Source organism: Eptatretus burgeri, chromosome 10, assembly GCF_056783735.1.
Source record: "Eptatretus burgeri isolate ZD-2024b chromosome 10, Ebu_testis_v1, whole genome shotgun sequence".
Classification (NCBI taxonomy): Eukaryota; Metazoa; Chordata; class Myxini; order Myxiniformes; family Myxinidae; genus Eptatretus; species Eptatretus burgeri.
In genome coordinates, this window is record NC_140970.1 from 70,619,856 (window position 1) to 70,640,182 (window position 20,327).

At 41.3% G+C, this 20,327-nt stretch overlaps 2 protein-coding genes across 4 annotated transcripts in view; one reads left to right on the forward strand and one right to left on the reverse strand.

Annotated features, from left to right (window-relative positions):
- Positions 1-1,352: 1,352 nt before the first annotated feature.
- SDF4 (stromal cell derived factor 4) lies at positions 1,353-13,667 on the forward strand. The gene is made up of 6 exons (XM_085898881.1): positions 1,353-1,969; positions 4,064-4,200; positions 5,650-5,763; positions 5,855-6,013; positions 11,781-11,956; positions 12,175-13,667. The coding sequence occupies exons 1-6, from the start codon at positions 1,593-1,595 to the stop codon at positions 12,349-12,351; spliced, it is 1,140 nt and encodes a 379-aa protein (XP_085755007.1). The 5' UTR covers positions 1,353-1,592; the 3' UTR covers positions 12,352-13,667.
- A 5,479-nt stretch (positions 13,668-19,146) lies between these two features.
- AGXT (alanine--glyoxylate aminotransferase) overlaps positions 19,147-20,327 on the reverse strand; it is an 83,329-nt gene continuing 82,148 nt past the window's right edge. For all 3 annotated transcript variants that reach the window (XM_085898879.1, XM_085898878.1, XM_085898877.1), the window contains one exon: positions 19,147-19,990. In XM_085898879.1, the coding sequence (XP_085755005.1) occupies positions 19,883-19,990 (108 nt within the window). In that variant the 3' untranslated portion in view covers positions 19,147-19,882. The remainder of the gene's footprint in view (positions 19,991-20,327) is intronic.

A 20,327-nucleotide genomic window follows, 5' to 3' on the forward strand; every position in this document is an offset into this window, starting at 1 on the left:
CAACGGAGGATTAGCTACCGACTCTTCGACAAAGGACATCTTGATGACATGAAAATGCACAAAGCTTGTGCCAAATGTTATCTGCGTGGGAACTAGATGTACCAGGCAGACTTCCCTGACGTGGCTTGGGTGCTTCTTCACAGTGATAGGAAGATCATATTTGGAGCTTGTGAATGCATGGGAAGGTTTAAAATTATCTAAAATAATGATTGGTTCGCGGGCGCCAGCAGTGACCATTATTTTCGTTGTGTCTCTCTGTCTGTCTGTTTGTGACTCTCTCCAGAGCATAGCTCCGTGACGTTTGATGCGATCTTGATAAAACTTGGACACAAGCTAGATATCATGGTCGAGTTGTGTCTTTTTGTATGAGGGGCATCCCACACCCCTTGTGGGTGGAGCCACGCCCACTTGAACTTTTTATTTATTTTTTCTCGATTTTTTTTCTATTTCATTTCCGAGAAGCTGTGCGTAATGTCCATAAGTACAACATATAAAAAAAATCCGATTTGATTTGGTCAATTTTGACGGAAGAGATAGGTTTTTACAGTATGGCTTCCTCAAAAGCTTCCACTAACTCAATTGTACCTATTGTGGCATTGTTCAATAATGTACCGCGAACCATCGTCGCCTCCCGGCTGGTATTTACTCTTCATCATGTCGGGGGTGACGGGAGGGGTTGGGAGCTGTGAGGGCTGCAAGAAATATATTCTTCGTTTGGTTCCAGGGGGCCACAAGAGAAATTATTCGAAGTTTTTGCATCTATTGCTGAAAGGAGAAGAGTGTGCGTTACTGCAAGCTTCATATCCTGTAACAAAAAAAAAACAATGGGGGGATTTATTTATTAAAAATGAACTTCGAAAATAATTTCTAGCTTGTAAATGTAGTCGACGTGAGGATATCTACGAGACAAGTAATTTTTTCCCGAAAATTTCCAAACAAACCAAATGAATATGAAGCCCTCAATCAGGTCGTTTTCACTCCGGTATATGGCGGCCATAGCGATGTAGTTCGCGGCAACGACAGTGAGTTTATCAGCTTCACAAGACTGAATCTCACAGCTGTGTAAGTGTAAGGTGTGTATTTATTTTTAAAATATTTTTCCTTGACGTAATAATGTCCTTCGTTGGTCTCAAAACAACATTTAATATATTAAGGAGAAAAAAAAAATTGCGACACGTAATGACCTAATATATATATATATATATATATATATATATATATATATATATATATATATATATATATATATATATATATATATATATATATATATATATATATATATATATATATATATATATATATATATATATATATATATATATATAGTCCTAATAGTGTGTCGTCCTTTTACGATGCGTTCCGTCCTCAGTTATCTTTAATTTTAAGTACACCTTGTGGAGAAACGACTCGCTGATTGTGTCCTTGTTCATCGGTGCGGACATTTCTAATACGGACACGCAGTGCGTTGCTGGTTGGATGTGATACGTCATCGCACAGACGCCGACGAAGACGACGAAGAAGAAGAAGAAGAAGAAGAAGAAGAGTAAGGAAGAGCGAGAGAGAAGAGGGGGTTCGATTTCGAGTTCGAGATGATTTCGAGGAAAATGCGAGTGTGCACCGCTGTGGGCTTGGCGTACGGCTCTCTGTTCGCCCTGTTCCTCCTCATCGACGTGTACGCGCGTCCACACCTGGTCTCTCAGGTGCGCCACCCGGACCCGAGCAAAGAGGGCTTCGAGCTCAAGAAGCAACCGGCCCAGGGTCCCGGGGAAGCGGCGAACGAGGTGGAGCAGGACAAAGACCAGGACATCGTCCCTCCGGAACACATCAATGGCCTGAAGCTGGAGCGCGATGGAGGCCTGAACAAGGACTTCCATCCGGAGGTGTTCCTGGGAAAACAGAAGGAAGAGTTTGATGAGGACTCGGAGCCGCGAAGGAACCGAGAAAAGCTCGTGGAGATCTTTGGGAAGTGAGTGATGTCGAGTCCGGGATGCTTGGACGGGGTCTTCGCGCCGATGGGGACTGGGACACTCGGGCTGGTTAACGTGGGACGTCGGTAAAACCATCTGAACCATTCCTCGGGTGTACCTGCAGGATAGGGATGGGATGGGATGGGATGGGATGCTCACAAGCACAATAGTCCGTTTTGTACTTTGGTTTAAGTTCCACTTACAGTTCAACTGAACGGATCGAACAATTTTTGATTTGTTGACTTGATGTTTTTGTTCCCTTTGCCATTGATGAAAATTAACACGATCTTCCTCAAGTGTTGCCTCCATTCACTGTTACCTGTGCCACCAAAGGTGGGTGGAGGTTGTGTTGTCACCTTTGTCTGTTCGGATGAAACGTGATGTTCCGGGGTTGTGTTTGTGACGAGGACCAATTGATTTGATTTTGGTGAAGGTCTGGATAACTACAATTTTTGAAGCGACTCCCTACAATTGTGAAATGGAGCCAAAACCCATATATTATAGCATCATATTTCAAAAAGTTGTGGATGAGTTGGTTTAGGTAACGAGAACAAGCCAATTCGATTTTGGTTCGGGTCCGAATGCAGATCGACCTGCAGGTGGGATACAAAACGTAAATCGTTCAGCCTGGCAGATGTATTGTTGTGAGCCAGGGTTCGGCGGCGATAAACGACCACTAGGTGGAGCAGTGGAGTCGTCTCCCACCGAACACCCGGAATTTAGGTCGTGACTCCCGGATAAATCCGAGAGTTCACGGGTCCCTTCGCGGACGGTGTGGGGTAGGGTTAATTGCTGGATTTCAATAGACATAAATACCCACATCGTCCAACTACCGGGGAAAACCACACCCTCGACGGACCTAGGGCGGAACGGACCGTTTACCGGGCCCGATCCAGGTGTAAACCGAGTGGGGATTACCAAGATCCGTCAGTTCAAACGACAACTTACCGGCCTGAACAGCCTCACTAATTCTCAAGTCCGAACCATGCTGGGTCAATCAAAGAAAGGACACAAACGAACTGGAACATTAAAACAATTATTTTATTTACAGGAATAAAAGAAAGGGACGAAGTGTAGACTTATTCACGACTATATGCAAGCAAATATTTACAATGATCATACACACTTAAACAGTTTTACTTGTAGGACAGTGCCACATACACACACCCAAAAGAAAAAGGGCCCAATTGGTCTTTATTCGACCCTCGCAGCCAAGGGGATAGTCGAGCTGGGGGTCAGAGTTCTGTCGGGGTACCTGACCGAGTTTGGGCGGCTTGGCCTGCGACTGCACGTGTGGGACCCGTGGTCCATGGGAGCTTGGATGGTGGATAGCGGATCCAGGGTCGCTCCTTGTAGAAGGCCAGCAGAGATTCCAGTCTTGAGAGCTCCCGCAATGATGACAGCGCACCCAAACTGCCTTCCAAGAACTGCTCCCGCCAAAGAACTTCAAAGAACTCCCAAGGACACGCAAGAACTTTCTGAACTCTGAACTCTCTGAACTCGAACAGCACAAGAACTCTCCACACACGCACACACTGAGAGTCGCGTCGTCCTTTATCGACTGCTCTGAGCGGGGCAGGGCCTTGGTGGAGCTGATGCGCTGATCGCCCTGATTGGACAGGAACCTCCATGGATCCGCCCTTTCTGTGCGGGGTTATGGCCGATCCGGGAAAACCCCACCCCTCTTCACGTGTCTGTACCCCTCTTGCTAGAGAAACAACGATTTTACCTCGTGGTGTTGGAATGCAGACCAATTTGAAGAAGTCAAATCGAGCACGAGAGGACCTTGCCTCGTATGCTATGGCCGTGAGGCGAGGGCGCAAGCGCTGAAAGACACTGTGGCCGCAAGTGGAGGGGATCTGGAGTTTTAAATAACCAAACTATAAAATAGCTCACAGCGCACACATGAAATTCCCATTAGACATCTTGGGGATGGATTCTAATTGTACACATACTTATCAAAATAACTGAACTACGGGGACTCTGGCTGTTTGTGTCGACATGATTTCCAAATCAGTAATAGTATGTGCTCTACCCTGTACCATTCTCGTACTTTCACAAACTCACTTTCTTCACCAAATTCTGTGCGACAGAGTGGATGTGAATGCGGACCATAAGGTGACCGCGGTTGAGCTGCAGCATTGGATAATGAATAAAACCAGAGAGCATTTCCAACAGGCGATGGAGGAGAACAAGGATCACTTCAAGGCTGTTGATCCCGATGGAGATGGTATGTATTTCCATGTGCATAATGGCTGAACCTAATGTGATCCTGCATTTCCCATTTGTTAGTCTGGTTTCCCACCTGCTTTGGTTTCTTCGGTTACGATTGAATGCTTTCTTGTGTACAAAGCATGGCTTGCATTTTGACGGGGCTGATCGGCCTCGCCCCTGTGATCGACCCGGTGGTCGATTTTCAGGAGGTCTTTTTATCGACCCCGTAAAATTAAGCTGTGAAAAAAAATCTAAGATTACCTGTATGGCAAAACAAAACACCTTTGTTCAACACCATTGGTCTTCTCCTTTTGGATGCGAGAAACGGACAATGACGTGGTTGAAGCCATCTCCACAGATGATGAGAATACTGTTGTGTTGGACTTATCTTCAGGTTGCTCAGGGGATGAATCTCTTTCACAATTATCTGATGATAGTGACTTTTGGGGGTTTCTGCCTGAAGATTTACATCAATACTAAACATACTAAAGTTAATTAGTTCTTGGCAGCATGTACTGAACACATGTATCTGTTATGTTATTGGACTGGAGAGAGAGATACTTGCTGATAAATTAGTTTTGTTGAGACAGAAATGCATCAATAAACTCATTAAATTTGTGACTGTTCAGATTTTTTTTTTGGTCATTCAGCTTTGCAGCGAATAAAGTTTTTAATTTGTTACGAGAATAAATCTTTTGACATTATTACTATGTTACTGGTGGATCCAGGTGTGGACATTCAAGTACAACCTACATGACAAGGTAATGGCAGTGAAAAGTCAAGATTTATCCCCATGCATATGTTGAACACAGTGGGCTAGTCCAGGGGAAGAAATGGGTTGGACTTGTGTACATAATACTTGAATGGTCCCAGTTCAATGGCATACATGTAATGTATTGTACCGGCACATCATTCATGCAAATTGTGAGAACATTTGTCATTACAGGTAATAATCCACAACAACAAAGACAACTTAGTTCTAATACTTTTTAATGAAAAGGATTGTGGGAAAGTACTGTGCTTGAGCAGAAAGTTCTGTTTCTCAGAACTTTGTGTTTTTGGCCCCAAGAAGGGCCGTTTAAGGTACATTTTTAAATTACATGGTTAGGATTAGGCTCAGTTTATTCAGATTCTTTGGCAGTTCAGTTTGTACGGACATTGGTCAATTTGGACCACATGTTAAAACAATTTACAAAAACTAATTCACAAGATTTTGAAGCAATTTTAAAATCAGTCCCCCTCACCCCACATGACGAGGCCGATTTATCAGCCCCGTCCGATTTTGAAAATGCAAGAACTGCAAAGCCCGATACCACGGACCCTTGTAAATTGCTCACAAGCTTCAGGGTTATAAGTCCTGAGTTGATACGTCATTGGGCTTTTGTCCGTGGCTTTACTTTACGTGCAGCTGTAGAAAGGAATTGATTGTTTCCTTATGCATGTCATTCTTGTCACATTTTGGTAGGACGTGTTTCGTGGGACGAGTATCGGATCAAGTTCCTGGTCAGCAAGGGTATGGATGAAAAGGAAATTACTAAACGCATCAAGCATAACGAGGACCTGAAAATTGATGAAGAAAGTAAGTCGTTCCACTTCAACCTCACCCCTCCCCCCACCCCCACTACATTTTCATTCTGTTTGCTAATGGCATTCTTGTTGTGTTTCTGCAGTGGAGGAGGTGTTAGACAACCTTCAGGACCGTTGGATGCAGGCAGATGATTCTCCCCAGGACCAGCTCTTATCAGAACACGAATTTCTCGCTTTCCAACATCCGGAGCACAGCCGTGGCATGCTCGGATACATGGTGCATGAGATTATACGTGACCTTGGTAGGTGTCTTGATAGATTGCAGAAAAACATGCTTTGCTTAACCTGGGTGGTGTAAGATTAACCTGCACTTTTTATTTTGGATGATTTGAAAGAGCAGTGAAGTTGATGACCCAATTTTTTTTTTCTCTTTCAAAGTATTCTGCCACCACACATGCACATTTATAGTAAAAGGAATGCTAGACTTTGTTGAGCCCTGTTGTCGGTCTGCAAATTGGTAGACTGTTTGAACAATAGCCTCGATTGATAAGACATATCTTAAATAGCCAGATGGCCACCACAGGTGGCTGGCTATACAGGGTTTTTATACGAGCTCTGGTCGTTGTGCAAGATGACTAAACGCTCACTTTCATTCACGATCGCTTATAGCATCCTCGTTATATATGTGCACCTTGTATTTGTATTCATTGCTAGTGCTACGGTTCAATCACTGATGTCACACACACACACACACACTAAAGAATAGCTTCTGATGGTGCAAATTATCAACATCGAAGAGTTTACTTTAAAAGAATCTTAACTGAAAGGAAAATTCCTTGCCAGGGAAAATTGTGACGTGAACTGATTAGTCTCGCGACGAAAGCAGGATTTTGTTGCAGTGTGATTGAAAACTGAGGCCATGAGGAGTCTGATCGGAAACGTGCGGAGAGTCAAGACTATTTACATTGCCGGATCTGAACGAGGGAGATGTGTGGGTGCTCGATTTCCGTTCAATCTGGGCTTCCCCCCCCCCACCCCCACGTCTAAGCCGTTTCTTCGAGCGATTCAGCGAATTCTGATCTCGCAGAAATTTCATGTTTGTCATGAACTGATATTTTTCCACTATTTTTGTAGAATGTGAAGTGCATAAAGCAGATGCACATGGAAACACCATTTTGAAATTTCCCAGAAAACCCTATGAAAGAAAACGTGAAACTAGCGCAAGTAGACTCTAAGCAACGATAGTATACGTAAGCACAATTAGAAAGCCATGACAGACAACTCTACTGGAAGTATGTACTACGTATGATAAAAAATAAAACTCCAATTTTAATATCTTCAAGTGTGAACTGCATTGCATCACCTGTGGCAGAGATGTAGCTGTTTAAGATGGTGTCAATTGGTAGTTGACAAAGGTGTGCAAACTCCTGTTGGAAACAAATGCATCTTGTTTGTGCCACAACATATAGTTGTGGTAACATCAAGACCAAAGCACAGGAATTTTTAACAGCAGAATGCAGGCATTTCAGGATCTTGTGATTTTTGGTTTGCAGGCGCCAGCAGTAACCACTATTTTCGTTGTGTCTGTCTGTCTGTCTTTGTGACTCTCTCCAGAGCATAACTCCGTGACGTTTGATGTGATCTTGATAAAACTTGGACACAAGCTCGATATCATGGTCTAGTTGTGTCTTTTTGTATGAGGGGTGTCCCACGCCCCTTTTGGGCAGAGCCACGCCCACTTGAACTTTTTATTTATTTTATCTTTTTCTCGCAATTTCATATCCTAGAAGCTGTGCATAATGTCCATAAGTACAACATATAAAAAAATGCGATTTGATTTGGTTAATTTTGACAGAAGAGATAGGTTTTTACGGTTGGGCTTCCTCAAAAGCTTCCACTAACTCAATTGTACCTACCGTGACATTGTTCAATAATGGCCGCGAACCATCGTCGCCTCCCGCTAGTTTTTTTTTTTTTTTAAACCTTATAATCACTTTGAAATTTTATTCTATCCAGATGCTCCTCAATTGGTCCGAAGAGATCTAAATAATTTGTCATGCCAGATGCACATGATGACTTTTGGATGTCAAAATATAAGTCTTCTCAGTATGTAGAGATTGCTGATAAATTGGCCAAGTTTTTGAGCCATGTAAAAATACACAATGCAGCAGCTCAGCATGTACTGTTTAAAAAAAAAAAAACCCATGTATAAGGCACATAGTTGATTTTTCACTCAAAAAAAAGAGCTGTGGGTAGAGAGAGAGAGGAAGAGGAAGAGGAAGAGGAAGACTTGAATAAGCATATTCATGGTCTTTGTCAACATTTTTGTCTATTCTTTCTTTAAATTGTGTAGTCCTTAAAAGAGCTGTTGGGGTTTTTTTCTTAAATCAAAAGCCAAGGAACTCCTCATTGCCAGTGTCTTCATCGAAGCCAGCTCGGAGTTCATCATCAGAGTCGGCATACAGAAGATCGTCCTCATTATCACTTGACTGCCTCTCCTCCCAGAGGGCATTGTCCTTGTCGCCATCAAGTGCGTTGGAAATACTGCACTTGAGAAATACCCTGGAGATTATCTTGTTTGGCAGCTCCTGCCAGAATTGCAATATGCAGCCATAGGTAGTCGGCAGATCCACCTTCTGGCGCCCACTCATGGTGAACAACTTTTTCTCCAGTCTTCATCCATTCTGACCCACACCTGCGAATGCCATGTTTGAATAGCTTGTTGACACCGTCTAGTGGCTGGAGAACAGAGGTCATGCTGCCAGGGATCATGACAAGGTCATTATTCATCCTCTTCATCTCTGCTTTAACAGATTTCAGTTTTGTAGCACCGGAAGGCATCCAGCATCAACATGCTTTCGCCACTTGGACAGCCCACCGTTCCTCATTGGCCCAACGGTGTGCAGCAGGTCTCACACCAGATAATCATCCACCTAGCCCTTCGGATGAACCTAGCCCTTCGGAAAGGACAACACCGGATGGGAAGCTCGTCTTCGAGAGTCTTTCATTTAAACACGACATACGACGGGAGCTTATTACTATTACCGTCTGCCGTACATGCAAGCATGACAGTAAACAATTCCTTTTTAATGACCTGTGGTGCAGATGTTAACAGACTTTTCCTCCTTCGTAGCTACCACGGTGATACAAGGGATATTGAGTGATAGTGGTGTCTGGTCCACCTTTCCAATGAGGATTAGTAGGTAGTACTGCTCTCATCTTAGCCAGATGATGTATCGTTGTCAGCAGGTCACCTTGTTTGCTGCCTTTGCTCAGTGTTGCGATATATGACTGTCTCCTGATGGTCAAGTTATGACAGACCATAAACCTGTATCTCCAGTTCGTGCTTGCCTTGAAATCCTTGACACCAGCTTGATTGGTGATTGACCTGGCCTTGCAATGCATAATTGATGTAGAGATGCCGTAAGCCTTTGCGCGCTTCTGCTTTGTCTGCCCCATCATCTCCTCCTCTATCTTTGGCCACTTTGCTGCCTTCCTTTGTAGTGCCTTCCTCCCTATGGGGATTTCATCTAGCCTTGGCTTGATGATGCTTCAGCAGTGAACATTTTCTGCATCGATGTTGAACTTGCTACCAGCTGCACTGTTGCCAGAGCTTGAAGACTGCTGCATATGGTTGTAGCGTTTACATGATGAGTGTCAGTAATTTTCCGTTTCAACAAAGTGCCTTTTCTGTTTCCAAAAAACTTGCGCTAAATTCCATTTCATGTTAATGATGGAAATATGAGCATTACTTTCAAATCTCTGTCCCTCTTTGTTGAATGTTGAACTTTGACCATCCAAGCTTCCCCAGTATTTTCAGGGCCTTTCTTATTCAGTGGTATTAAAGGCTTCTATGAAGTCTTTTAAGACGATCTAAAGATTGCATATATTTTTTTCTTGTGTGTTTTCTACATTACGTCGATGATGCCAATTGAATTGCTTAATGAAAACCAATTTGTTGATTCTGGGAATGCTGATTCACCAAATCCAAGAAATGCTGAACCTTGAGAATTTAAATTGAGCCTGTGTGGCTGGAGATATGTCAGCAATATTCACTCGTCGATTGGCTGTACCACTGACCAATCACATGTGCCCTTTTTTCCTTTTTTAAAATTTATTTATTTTTGTTTTTTTTCCTTCACTCCTCAATTCGTTGTGGCATTGACCAATCGTGTGTGCCCATTCTTCCCTTCACTTGGCGATTGGTCGTGACACTGAGGTGCTTACAATATTGATAATTATTGTTCGGTGTCTTTATCACACGCTTTCCTCACCTCGTGTTACCCCACCTTTCACAGCAATAATTATAATATTGGTGATTACAGTGCGGCGTCTTTACCATATGCTTCGCTCACCTCGTGTTGCATCATCTCTCACAGTGGTGATTACAATATTTGTGATTAGCAGCCAACAGGGGTACCCAGCATTGCCTGATGCTGTTCTAATGCTGTTGGCATTTTGAAGAAATTGTTTTGGTTTTTTTTTGATGTTTGAGCTTAAAACGCTTCCCTACACCCACTGAGGAATGGGGTCAGGGGATTATTTAATATTACGGTTCACACAGTTGCAAACGCTTAGGCACAATAGACAATTTATATTTTAAAACAAGAAGGGCACTCGGTAGAGCACATACCACCGCCAAGCTTATTAGTTTACGTTTTGTATCCCACTGAGAGGTCAGACCTGGATTGGGACCTGAACTGAAATTTCATCGGCTTGTTCTTGTCACCGCATGAACTTATCCATCAATAACTTTTTGAAATGTCGTCCTATACTGTATATCATGTTTGGCCCGATCACGCGATAGTGACGAATCGCTGAGAAAATTCTAGGATCTGGATTCGGATCTTCACCAAAATCAAATCAATTTTTCCTTGTGACTACATGCCCAACCTTTCCCCAAAATTTTGTCCAAATCTGTCCACAACTTTTTGAGATATCCTGCTGTATGTCATTTTTGGCCCTATCTCCCAATGGTATGTCTGGTGTTGGCTTAATGGTTAGGGTGGCGGGCTTTGATCCGAGGGTCCTGAGTTCAAATTCCGCTCAGCTGTTGAATTAATACCAGGTGGGGTTAACTCGGCCTGTCATCCTTCCGAGGTTGGCAAAATGAGTGCCAGCATGCTGGTATACTGTGTCAGAGTGGCGACCCATCCAGGATTGTGCCCAATAGCCAAGGAGACTGATTAAGCAGCACCAACGCTCTGCACAGAGTTTGGTCCCAATCTCCTCCTCCCAATGGTGAAGAATCACTTTTAAAAATTCTCAGATTCAGATCCGAATTCGGATCTTCACCAAAATCTAATCATTTCGTCCTTCTCACATACCCAAGCTCTCCACAAAATTTCGTCCAAATCCGTCCACAACTTTTTGAGATATTTTGTTCATAAACGATCAAAGAAACAAACAAACAGACAGGGGTGAAAACATAACCTCCTTCCACCTTCAGTGGTTGTATATGGCACGAGCCATATACATAACCTTGCTTGAAAACATAACCTTGCTGCTTGTATATGGCACGAGCAAAAATCACTTCCTTTTCACTGCGAAGCTCTCAGGGGTTTCTCAGGCCAGAATATGCATTTACCTGCTTGGCCTTCTCATCCAAGCACATACATACAATACCTAATGATGCTCGGATCCCTAAATCCATGTACTTTCTTCAAATCCCATGTACGTGGACTGTTTTAATTTGCAATTGTCTACTCATGCCCTTGTAATTTGTGTACAAGGACAGTGATGTTCCTTAATGCCCATGTCTTGCATGTGATGTACGTACAATTTCCTGCATGAGCCGTAGATCATGAAAAATAATAAACCCATTACTTTAACATGCGATACCTGTGCAATTTGTGTGAAATTACAAATACATAGAAAAGACACTTGTCACAGTCTCTATTGCTGTGAGATTAACTGCATAAAACAGAGCAATGTCTCATGGTATGTGCAGCAAACCCAAGCCTATGAAACTCAATTGTGCATTCCAACCTTGTACTCTGTGACTGCAAAGAATGCTTAGATGGCAGTGTTCATGACCGTTTTAACGTCTTTCTATCTCTCTCACGACAGACCAAGACAAAGACCAGAAGCTGTCTGCATCGGAGTTTGCTTCCCTGCCCGTTGGTACAGTGGAGAATCAGAAGGAGCAGGACATTGATGATGAGTGGGTACGGGAACGTCGCCGGGAATTTACCGACGTCATTGACACAGATCACGATGGCCTGGTTACACGGCAAGAGTTGGAGGTGAGACTGAAAAGCGTTTCAGATTCTTGGATCAGTATCGTTGATTGAATTGACGCTATTGAGCATGGCAATGTTTCACTTTTTGAAAGATGACAGCAAATACATATTGCTCTTGAGAAGGTGTTTCTCCGATCTGAATGGTGATTTCAATTCTGATAACTGTTTATCTCTAATTTGGTTGATTTGTAATTTTCTATTCCAAACTCAACCCCTGTCAGGCATACATGGACCCTATGAATGAGCACAATGCATTGAGTGAAGCTCGGCAAATGATTGCCGTAGCAGACGAGGATGAGGACGAAAGCTTGAACCTGGAGGAGATCCTGCGGTATAGCGAGTATTTCACAGGCAGCAAGCTCATGGATTATGCCCGCAATGTGCACGAGGAGTTCTAAATGATCAAAGCAGTGCCACAGGGTGCCTTTTGGGTAGTCCTTGCAGAAGTGTATATCCACTCTTTTGGCATCCTGATGATTTCTTCTGTATCGTGTGCTTCAACTTGTGATTTGTTCTTGTGTGTAAAGGGGATATCTGTGTTAAACGAAAAAGCAAACATTTTCAGATTTAATTTCTTATTTGTTTTATTGTGGTCTTGCTATTATGACCACCTTGCGACACAGGAGGGGTGATCATTTCGTAGTTTGTTCCCAGCCTTGGAAACTGCTTCGGCAGAACCAAATAGCAGATGGAATATCATGATTATAATTTCTTTTCTTTTGTTTTTCTTTTTAACAGCGATTGCTTTGTCATGTAACGCACAGTCCTGGTGTTTGCATAGACTTCTTGCTAAGACTGTTGGAATTGCAAATTGCCCATAAATTAGTTACAAATGTATTTGGGGTGGGGATTTTGACTTGAGAATTTGTCTACAAAGCTCAAGTTTCAACTTACTTTCTTGATGGACCAATTTTCGTCATTTGTTGTTGGATTTGAGCCTTTGAGATATCATTCTCTTTGTTTTGAGGCATGAAATTAATAGTAATCTTGTTCTTTTCTTTGAAGTGTGATGGCAATGTGAGTTTTGGCACAGGAGTGTTCACTTTGGTTCTTAATTTTCTCCCCAGTGCTGTCAGTGAGTGACAAAGTCGCTGCATACAGAGGCAATGGAACAAATTCAAAAGTCCAGCACTTTGTTTTGTACTTTAGTATGAGATGCAACAGGGTTTCTTTTGCTCATTGTTGGGTGTGGTTTTAAACCATTTTATGTCAGTTATTTGATTGATTTATTATTTCTTTTGAAGAAGTTGATTAATGAAGCATTTCTCTTTTACCGAACATTTCTATTTGATCTGTTGCAGCCTGTTCTACAATCGCTTCCAGATTAAAACCTTTTTTTTTTTTCTTCCCCCCCCCCCACCCCCCTTTTTCTTCATATCCCCAAAATATTTCCTTGTTCATTGTATAAAGTTGCAAATCATGTGTAATCCTTTTTTATGTTGTGTGTAATGGCCAAAGTATTTGTGGGTTTGTTGGTTTTCTTTCTGTGCAACCTGTTTTGTAATGGTATTATTTTTTATCAGTCGTATGAAGATTATTTTGAATGGATACCTTGGAAAACTATCCATTCAATGGATGGATACCTAGAAGGTGGCTGACAACATTGTTTTTTTGTTTTTTTTGACACGCCCATTTAGTTTTCTCTTGGTTTTTTTATTTTTTTTTCCCTGTACTTAAAATTGCATGTACATATTAAATACCAAAAATGATGGCATACTGACCTCCCCATCCATTTCTTGCTCATATCTCTTTCCATCTATCTTTGTTTCCTCTTCTCTCTTTTCTTAATCTCTCTCTCTCTCTCTCTCTCTCTCTCTCTCTCTCTCTCTCTCTCTCTCTCTCTCTCTCTCTCTCTCTCTCTCTCTCTCTCTCTCTCTCTCTCTCTCTCTCTCTCTCTCTTCCTCGCTTTCCACCCCCTTGCTCATGTAAAATGTATGTGGATGTTAATGTGTTGTCGCTACACGTTTGCAAAAATGGTTGTAGTTGGGAAGATCCATATTCATAAATTAAAGCACAACCACCTAGTACAGTTGTGCAGCAAGGCAAGGCTGCCGTCTGACATTTTGACCACTGAGTGGCCAGTCCCCAGATGAAGACCGCCCCGTGAATGAAATGTCAGACCTGAGCCTTTCCTTGATTTAATTTTCTAATTGTTTGCACATACTCGTTTCATTAAATTGGATATAACGTATTTTTTGGCATACAAGTCGATGTGGAGTCATGTACAAACCAAATTGGATAATTTCCCCACTTTTCTTTTCTTCATTTACGATTAACATAAATAAGTCTATTTGCATTATCAGACAAAGCTAGATCAATTATGATTGTAAGCAACAACCTTTCAGATAAATTAGGAATGTAAATAGTTTTTCAACATGTTTGTTATATCGAGGTGCAGTATTTAAAACGGAGTACAGAATCATTATCAGAACTGTCTCTTAGCATATTCCTGCCATTTTTTTCGGCGAACTTAACATCTTCCAACATGGGCTGCCACGTATGACTTGTGTGACTTTGTGGGAGGCATTTTGGATACATATGATTAGAATTGAAAGGGATGGATGAAACGTAATTGGTGAGTCCTTGCTCGTTATTGATTGGATAACTTTGCATGCATCATTGAGCAGATTAACGTTTTAATTGCTCACCCAATCAGCAAACATTCCGGGCAATGATTCCTGTCGTGTTTTAAATGAACAATTACACAATTTATTTCAGAAAATAGCGCACCGCAATTTGTTTTCATTTCAGCAATTCAATGTCTTAAACCATAAATAAGTAAATTTTGAGTACATCGAGGCATTACAAAAAAAAAATTATTTCTTGTGGCCCTCCAAGAAAGAAAAGTATTGACTTGTATACCAAAAGTACGGTAAACCTGTCAACATGTTCTTGTTGTTTTGTTGTATTGTAGATATTATTACCCGATTGTTGTTTAAAAAAAAAAAAAAAAATTTTTTTTTTTGAAGAATCGTATTTGCAAGTTATGAACTTGTATGAACATATACCATATTTAGGATTGCCAAAGCACTCATAATGATGATTTAAACTGGGGATGGTGCTAACACCAGCCCCAATGTGGGCATTCTGTCAGTTGCATGTTTGTAAATGTCAGTGTCCACAAAATTTACAAAAATCCTTGGAAAAAAAAAAAGGTTAATCTCAAATGTAAACGCTGTGTGTATCACTAGAAACAGTCGCTTCCTGAGGGAGCGGGTTGCGGATAGTGAAGCAAATATATTTTGTGCCGTGGCTAATAATCGCCCGTCAGCAGCAGGGGTCAGTAAAGCACTTGCACTGCCATGGAAGTCGTCTTATGGGGAAGAGGATTTTCTTTCTTTATGACATGACCTTGGGTAATATCAACATGTATGCAAAACTTGGAGATTGGCCCAGCCCTGTTTTTTTTTTTTTTGTTTGTTTTTTTTTCTGTGATTTACACACACACACACACACACACACTTGCCTTATTTAACATAGTAGCATGCAAAAACCATGGCCATGTTGAGACCAACACCAATACAAAATTTGTTGTTTTACTTTTGTGGTATAAAAACCACCAAGCCGAACCAATCTGATTTTGTGCAGAATTGTCTCTTGTTTCAAAAGCGACCACATGACAACCATTTTCAGAGCATGACAGAATTTAGGTTGCCATGAAAACTAAAGCCAAAACTACCGGCATATAGTACTTCTTGTATATGAATTGTATAAGGAACTGACAAAAGTTAATTTACGGCCATATATGTTTGAATATGTCTTGGGCATGGTTAAAAAAAAAAAACACGAAGTGATAAAACTCCCAACTTTCATCCTTTGAGAGAGATGCAACAGAAAAGCTCTGAGTAAATGGAAGCACACAAAATCGGTTGGTGTGGATTTATCTTGCTATGTAAAAGTAACTCGTAATGTTAATTGTTAAGTTTACCATGAGCATACCGTGCAATGATTCATCAAATTCTAGAAGGTTGCATGTCGTTACCTGGTTTTTGCATGCCACAAGTCAATAGTATTGATCTAAATTTTTCAAGCCATCTCTCGTTATAGGTGATTTTCATTGTTGTTGACAAGTTCTTTTAGATGCCAATAAAGAAATTGATCTGTATGAAAATAAATGCTTTTATTCAAAACCACATAAAACCTTGTTATCTGACTACTGCCCCATATGGAGGTGAGGTCATCTCAAAATCTCGTTTTATACTTCTATACGGGAAGAACCTCTCCTCCCCCACCCCCCTCTCTCCCCAATCCCCCAAGAAGGTAAATGTGATCACATTCAGGAAGCCAACCTTTCGGTGAGCAAAGGTAGTTCTTCACCAATAAATCTTTAGGCCAAACAAACACTTTCTGCTGAACATGGGTTGCATTTATTTTAACCAGACTATATCTGTTTTGAAGACTAACATTTTGATGTTTGGCATGTTTTTGTTTGACAGACTGAACTTCAACATTATTAGGAGTAAGGGGGAGGGTGGGTTAGTTTTTGACCCCATGACAAGCAATTGAGTTGAGTGATTTGTTAAGACTAGCATACCTTTATTTGGGTGGTGTATTGGTAACTGACAGTTCTGTGTAGGAAAAACAATTACCTGGGTTACGTGCATGATGCAAAAATATATCTACTTCTTATAATTCAAAGCACCTCACTGTACAGGAAAACAGGACTGTAAAGGATGGGGGACTGATTATACCCTCTCCCACCTTGAAGCTGCGCTATACGATACACATTTACATGGAGAATTTACGTCCCACTTTCACTTCCCCATGACCACCGGCAAAGATAAAAACACTCCTATATATTAATTGGGGTCATGCTGATCCTATGTACCAAGTATGTATGTAATCAGTCCAGAACTGTAGGAGGAGTACTGCCACAAACAAACACAAACACTGGTCCGTGAATTTGTAAAATGCTAGGTGATGTGGGGTATGTTGTCATTTTGTTTTTGATTCTTAATTTTTTCTAACTCCCATTATGTATCCATAGGCTTGTAGAGCTTTGTCCTAAAACTTCATTCCAAGAGTTGTTCAAATAAAAAGGTAAGTGGGTTCGCAACTCGGTGAAGCAGCATCATAGATTGACTGTTAAGACCATTAGTTTGGCAATTATATTTTACATATGTTGCATTTACTTTGTGAGACACCATGCTTGTATCAAATCACCCTCTTGGAATACCTGTGCTCTTGATATTCATCGGCCATTTTTGGTGTCTCATTCTCTGGGTTTGGGTTTGCTGCTGTCGACAGTATAATGTTATGTGATGATATTTGCGGTTTGAGAAGTGTTCCTAATGGTTCTGTTTGACAAAGCCCCAACGATGTTCATCACATTCCAGGTACTACTGACCTCTTAACTCCTATCCGATGAAATGGAATGTATCCTCGATATCTGAAACTGGTGGTAATGGAGTAAGTGTGCACCTTGTTGCATAAATGTGTTATAGCATGTCAAACTTGCTTTCAGGTTTTTGTGACTTTTGGAAATCGTTTCAAAATGACTTCCATTTGACTGTTCTGTTCATGTAAAGTGAGGTTTTGGTAAAAGCTATTTTGCCAACCAAACTTGCGTGGTGAATTTTTTTTGCAGCCTTCCGCTCTACACATGGTTGGATTCTGTTGACTTTTGTACTTGTATGTTTTATAAACTTGTTATAATTTTTAAAGGTGACACTTTTTTCAGTATGCTTACCCTCATTACTGGTTGGTGTTCTGTTTCTGAGCACTTTGCTCATGATGATCCCATATGCTCTGTCTGTCTATCCATTGTCCCTGAATGCCCTTTGTACTACCTGCAATGTATGTACAAACTACTCCATGAATCTTGAACAATATCGCTTTGGCTGATACACACTTAAATAATGATAATTTCTTACTTGGATGTTCTTCCTGCAAATTAGATAAGAATACTGTTTTATTTTTTTTAATTATTATTATTTGTTTCAATGAGCCTGGGAAGTCATCGGTTCAGCTGTTTGGTTCTGACCCTGGACGAGTCATGCAAAAGACTTCATAAGGGTAAAATAAAGGGGGACACCCTGCATTTAGAGGATGGTACACAGATAAACAACGTAGGTTGACATCCTGGGGAGGAGATGGGGTGGGGGGAGTTTTCTCCTCGATTGCCCCATTGAGTGTAGAGAGAAGGAGGGTTACAAGATTGCATCACCAGCACCCTGTCCCCAGTATGTTGTATTACTTCTCCCATGGTCATTGGCTGCATTTGAAATGGAGTCTTGTGTTGTCTGGCATGTGTGAGTTTGTGTGCACATGAGTGTGATAACTCCTTCATCAGCATTAGACCCAATTTAAAATAAAAAGGAAGTATTTCCACATACCATATTTTCAGCCTCCCTTGCCTGATGTGTAATGAATGTGTTTGTTTTGTGCCATACGTGGATCATCATACAGTATCTTCTTTTCAAGGCCACAATTAGTCCAACGTTTTTGTGGGGTTAGCCTGGGGGGAAGTTTTTGTCCAAGCCTTTCACAAGCAGCTTACCCAGGCCTTGATACTCAACGAAGTAGTAAGGGCGGGAATTTGTAATTTGTTCATGGTGCGGGCGATAGCTCATCTGATCTTTGTGAAGGACACCATGAGATCTTCAACGTCCACCAACTAATTCCAGCAAACGGGACACCCAGTTTTGTGTCCGTCTGAGGAACGGCACACGCATCGATTTGCCCTGCCTGTGAAACACCAGGATGACCGTTTGTAGCCAAGTCAAGATTTGAACCCAGGGTAGACTGCTTAAAGGTGAGAGGGCGTACCTCGAGGTCATCCTGCCAGCCCATATGGATCTTCATATGAATTTGCTCATCTCATTTTTCACGCAAATTACTCTCAGTATTTGGCTTGCTCGAATCATTCTAGGCCCTCGCAGCAAACGTGCTTCAGAAAATTTTTGAAATCCAAACTTTACTCTTACATGCGTTCGTGGGATGTGCACTTCCCACATGCAGCATGGCATAATGGATTGTTAAATTGCTAATTTCGCTATTTTTCACCTCCAATTCAGAATTATTTGAATTTGTATGATTCCTGGGAGTTTTATTTTATTTTATTATTAATTACCTTTAATCTTTGTTTTGGTTTGGTCGGGACAATACCATATTTAATCTGTGGAAGGCTGAAAGACATTTCCTGATCTTTTGTTGGCATTTGACATTCTTTATAATCATCATGCAAAAAAGGCTTTTGATATGGAACAGCTTTTGTTTATTTTTATGAGCTCATGGTGAGAGTGTGTATCGTATAACCCAAATAGCTTTGGTGTGCTTATGTTGTCAGAGTAAAGATTTATCCATAGTCATTAATCGTTAAAAAATCATCTGTGTTCACCGCATTAAAAAAAAAAATGATGTGATTAAAAATCCTTCCATTTTTGGTTTACCAGTGAATGAGCAGGTGCAGAGGTATACAATGTACCTAAGGTGGTTCGGAAGCCGTAAATGTTGCATTCAGAATCGGTGCTCACATGAGGACTGTACAATCATCCAAACTTGGCAACATCATCACAGCAGGTATAGACGTGAGACATTGTGAATATTTTCGTTAAAATAATTGCTTTTGCTCATTTTCTAAATTTGTTTAAGACATATGGTATGCATCACATTAGAACAATAAAATTGGTTCCCTTTGAAGGAATTTTGATGCAGGAGGAGGCCGTTTGGCCCATCAAAGCCTGTGCTATTATTACCAACATGTGGTTGTTTGTGCATGCTCTATCCTTTTTAAATGCTGAACATCGAGCAAGGAAGCAGCATGTACCATTTTAAAAGTCTTTGGTGTGACTGGTTCAAACCGCCGGCCTCCCACACTCAGCGTAGGCACTCTCTAACCATTACGCCACAGAGGCTGGTTCATCTACGTACAATTTACATGAAAAGTTTGTCATTGGTACTGGTATGTTTTCATGAAAAGCGAGTTATTCAAAGTTTGGAATGCCTGCATTTGGTCAGGGCATCCTGAAGAGCATTCAGAACTTTGTCCACGTTCTCTGCTGTTGAATTGTAGCCCATGAGTCCAATCCTCCAAACCTGCAGTGACACAAATACATTTTTTTTTTAATTCGTAGCCCTGATCATGCAAAAAAAGAAAACTAGTAAAAAGTCATTTGGCCCATCATCCAGTCATGGCAAAATAAACAAAAACAAGACAAAACAATGCCCCAATTATTGACAACTTTGACATTGATGTAATAAGAGGGTAACAACAAATGCTACCCCTCTGGTGGCATTCACATGCCCACTAGACTGTCGTATAATGAACATGAAACATCTCATTACTTGGGGACAGGGACAGAATACAAGTGTGAACATGGTTGGTCATGATCCATAAATATCCAAAACCAGGACAGCTGAACCCTTCAAGCTT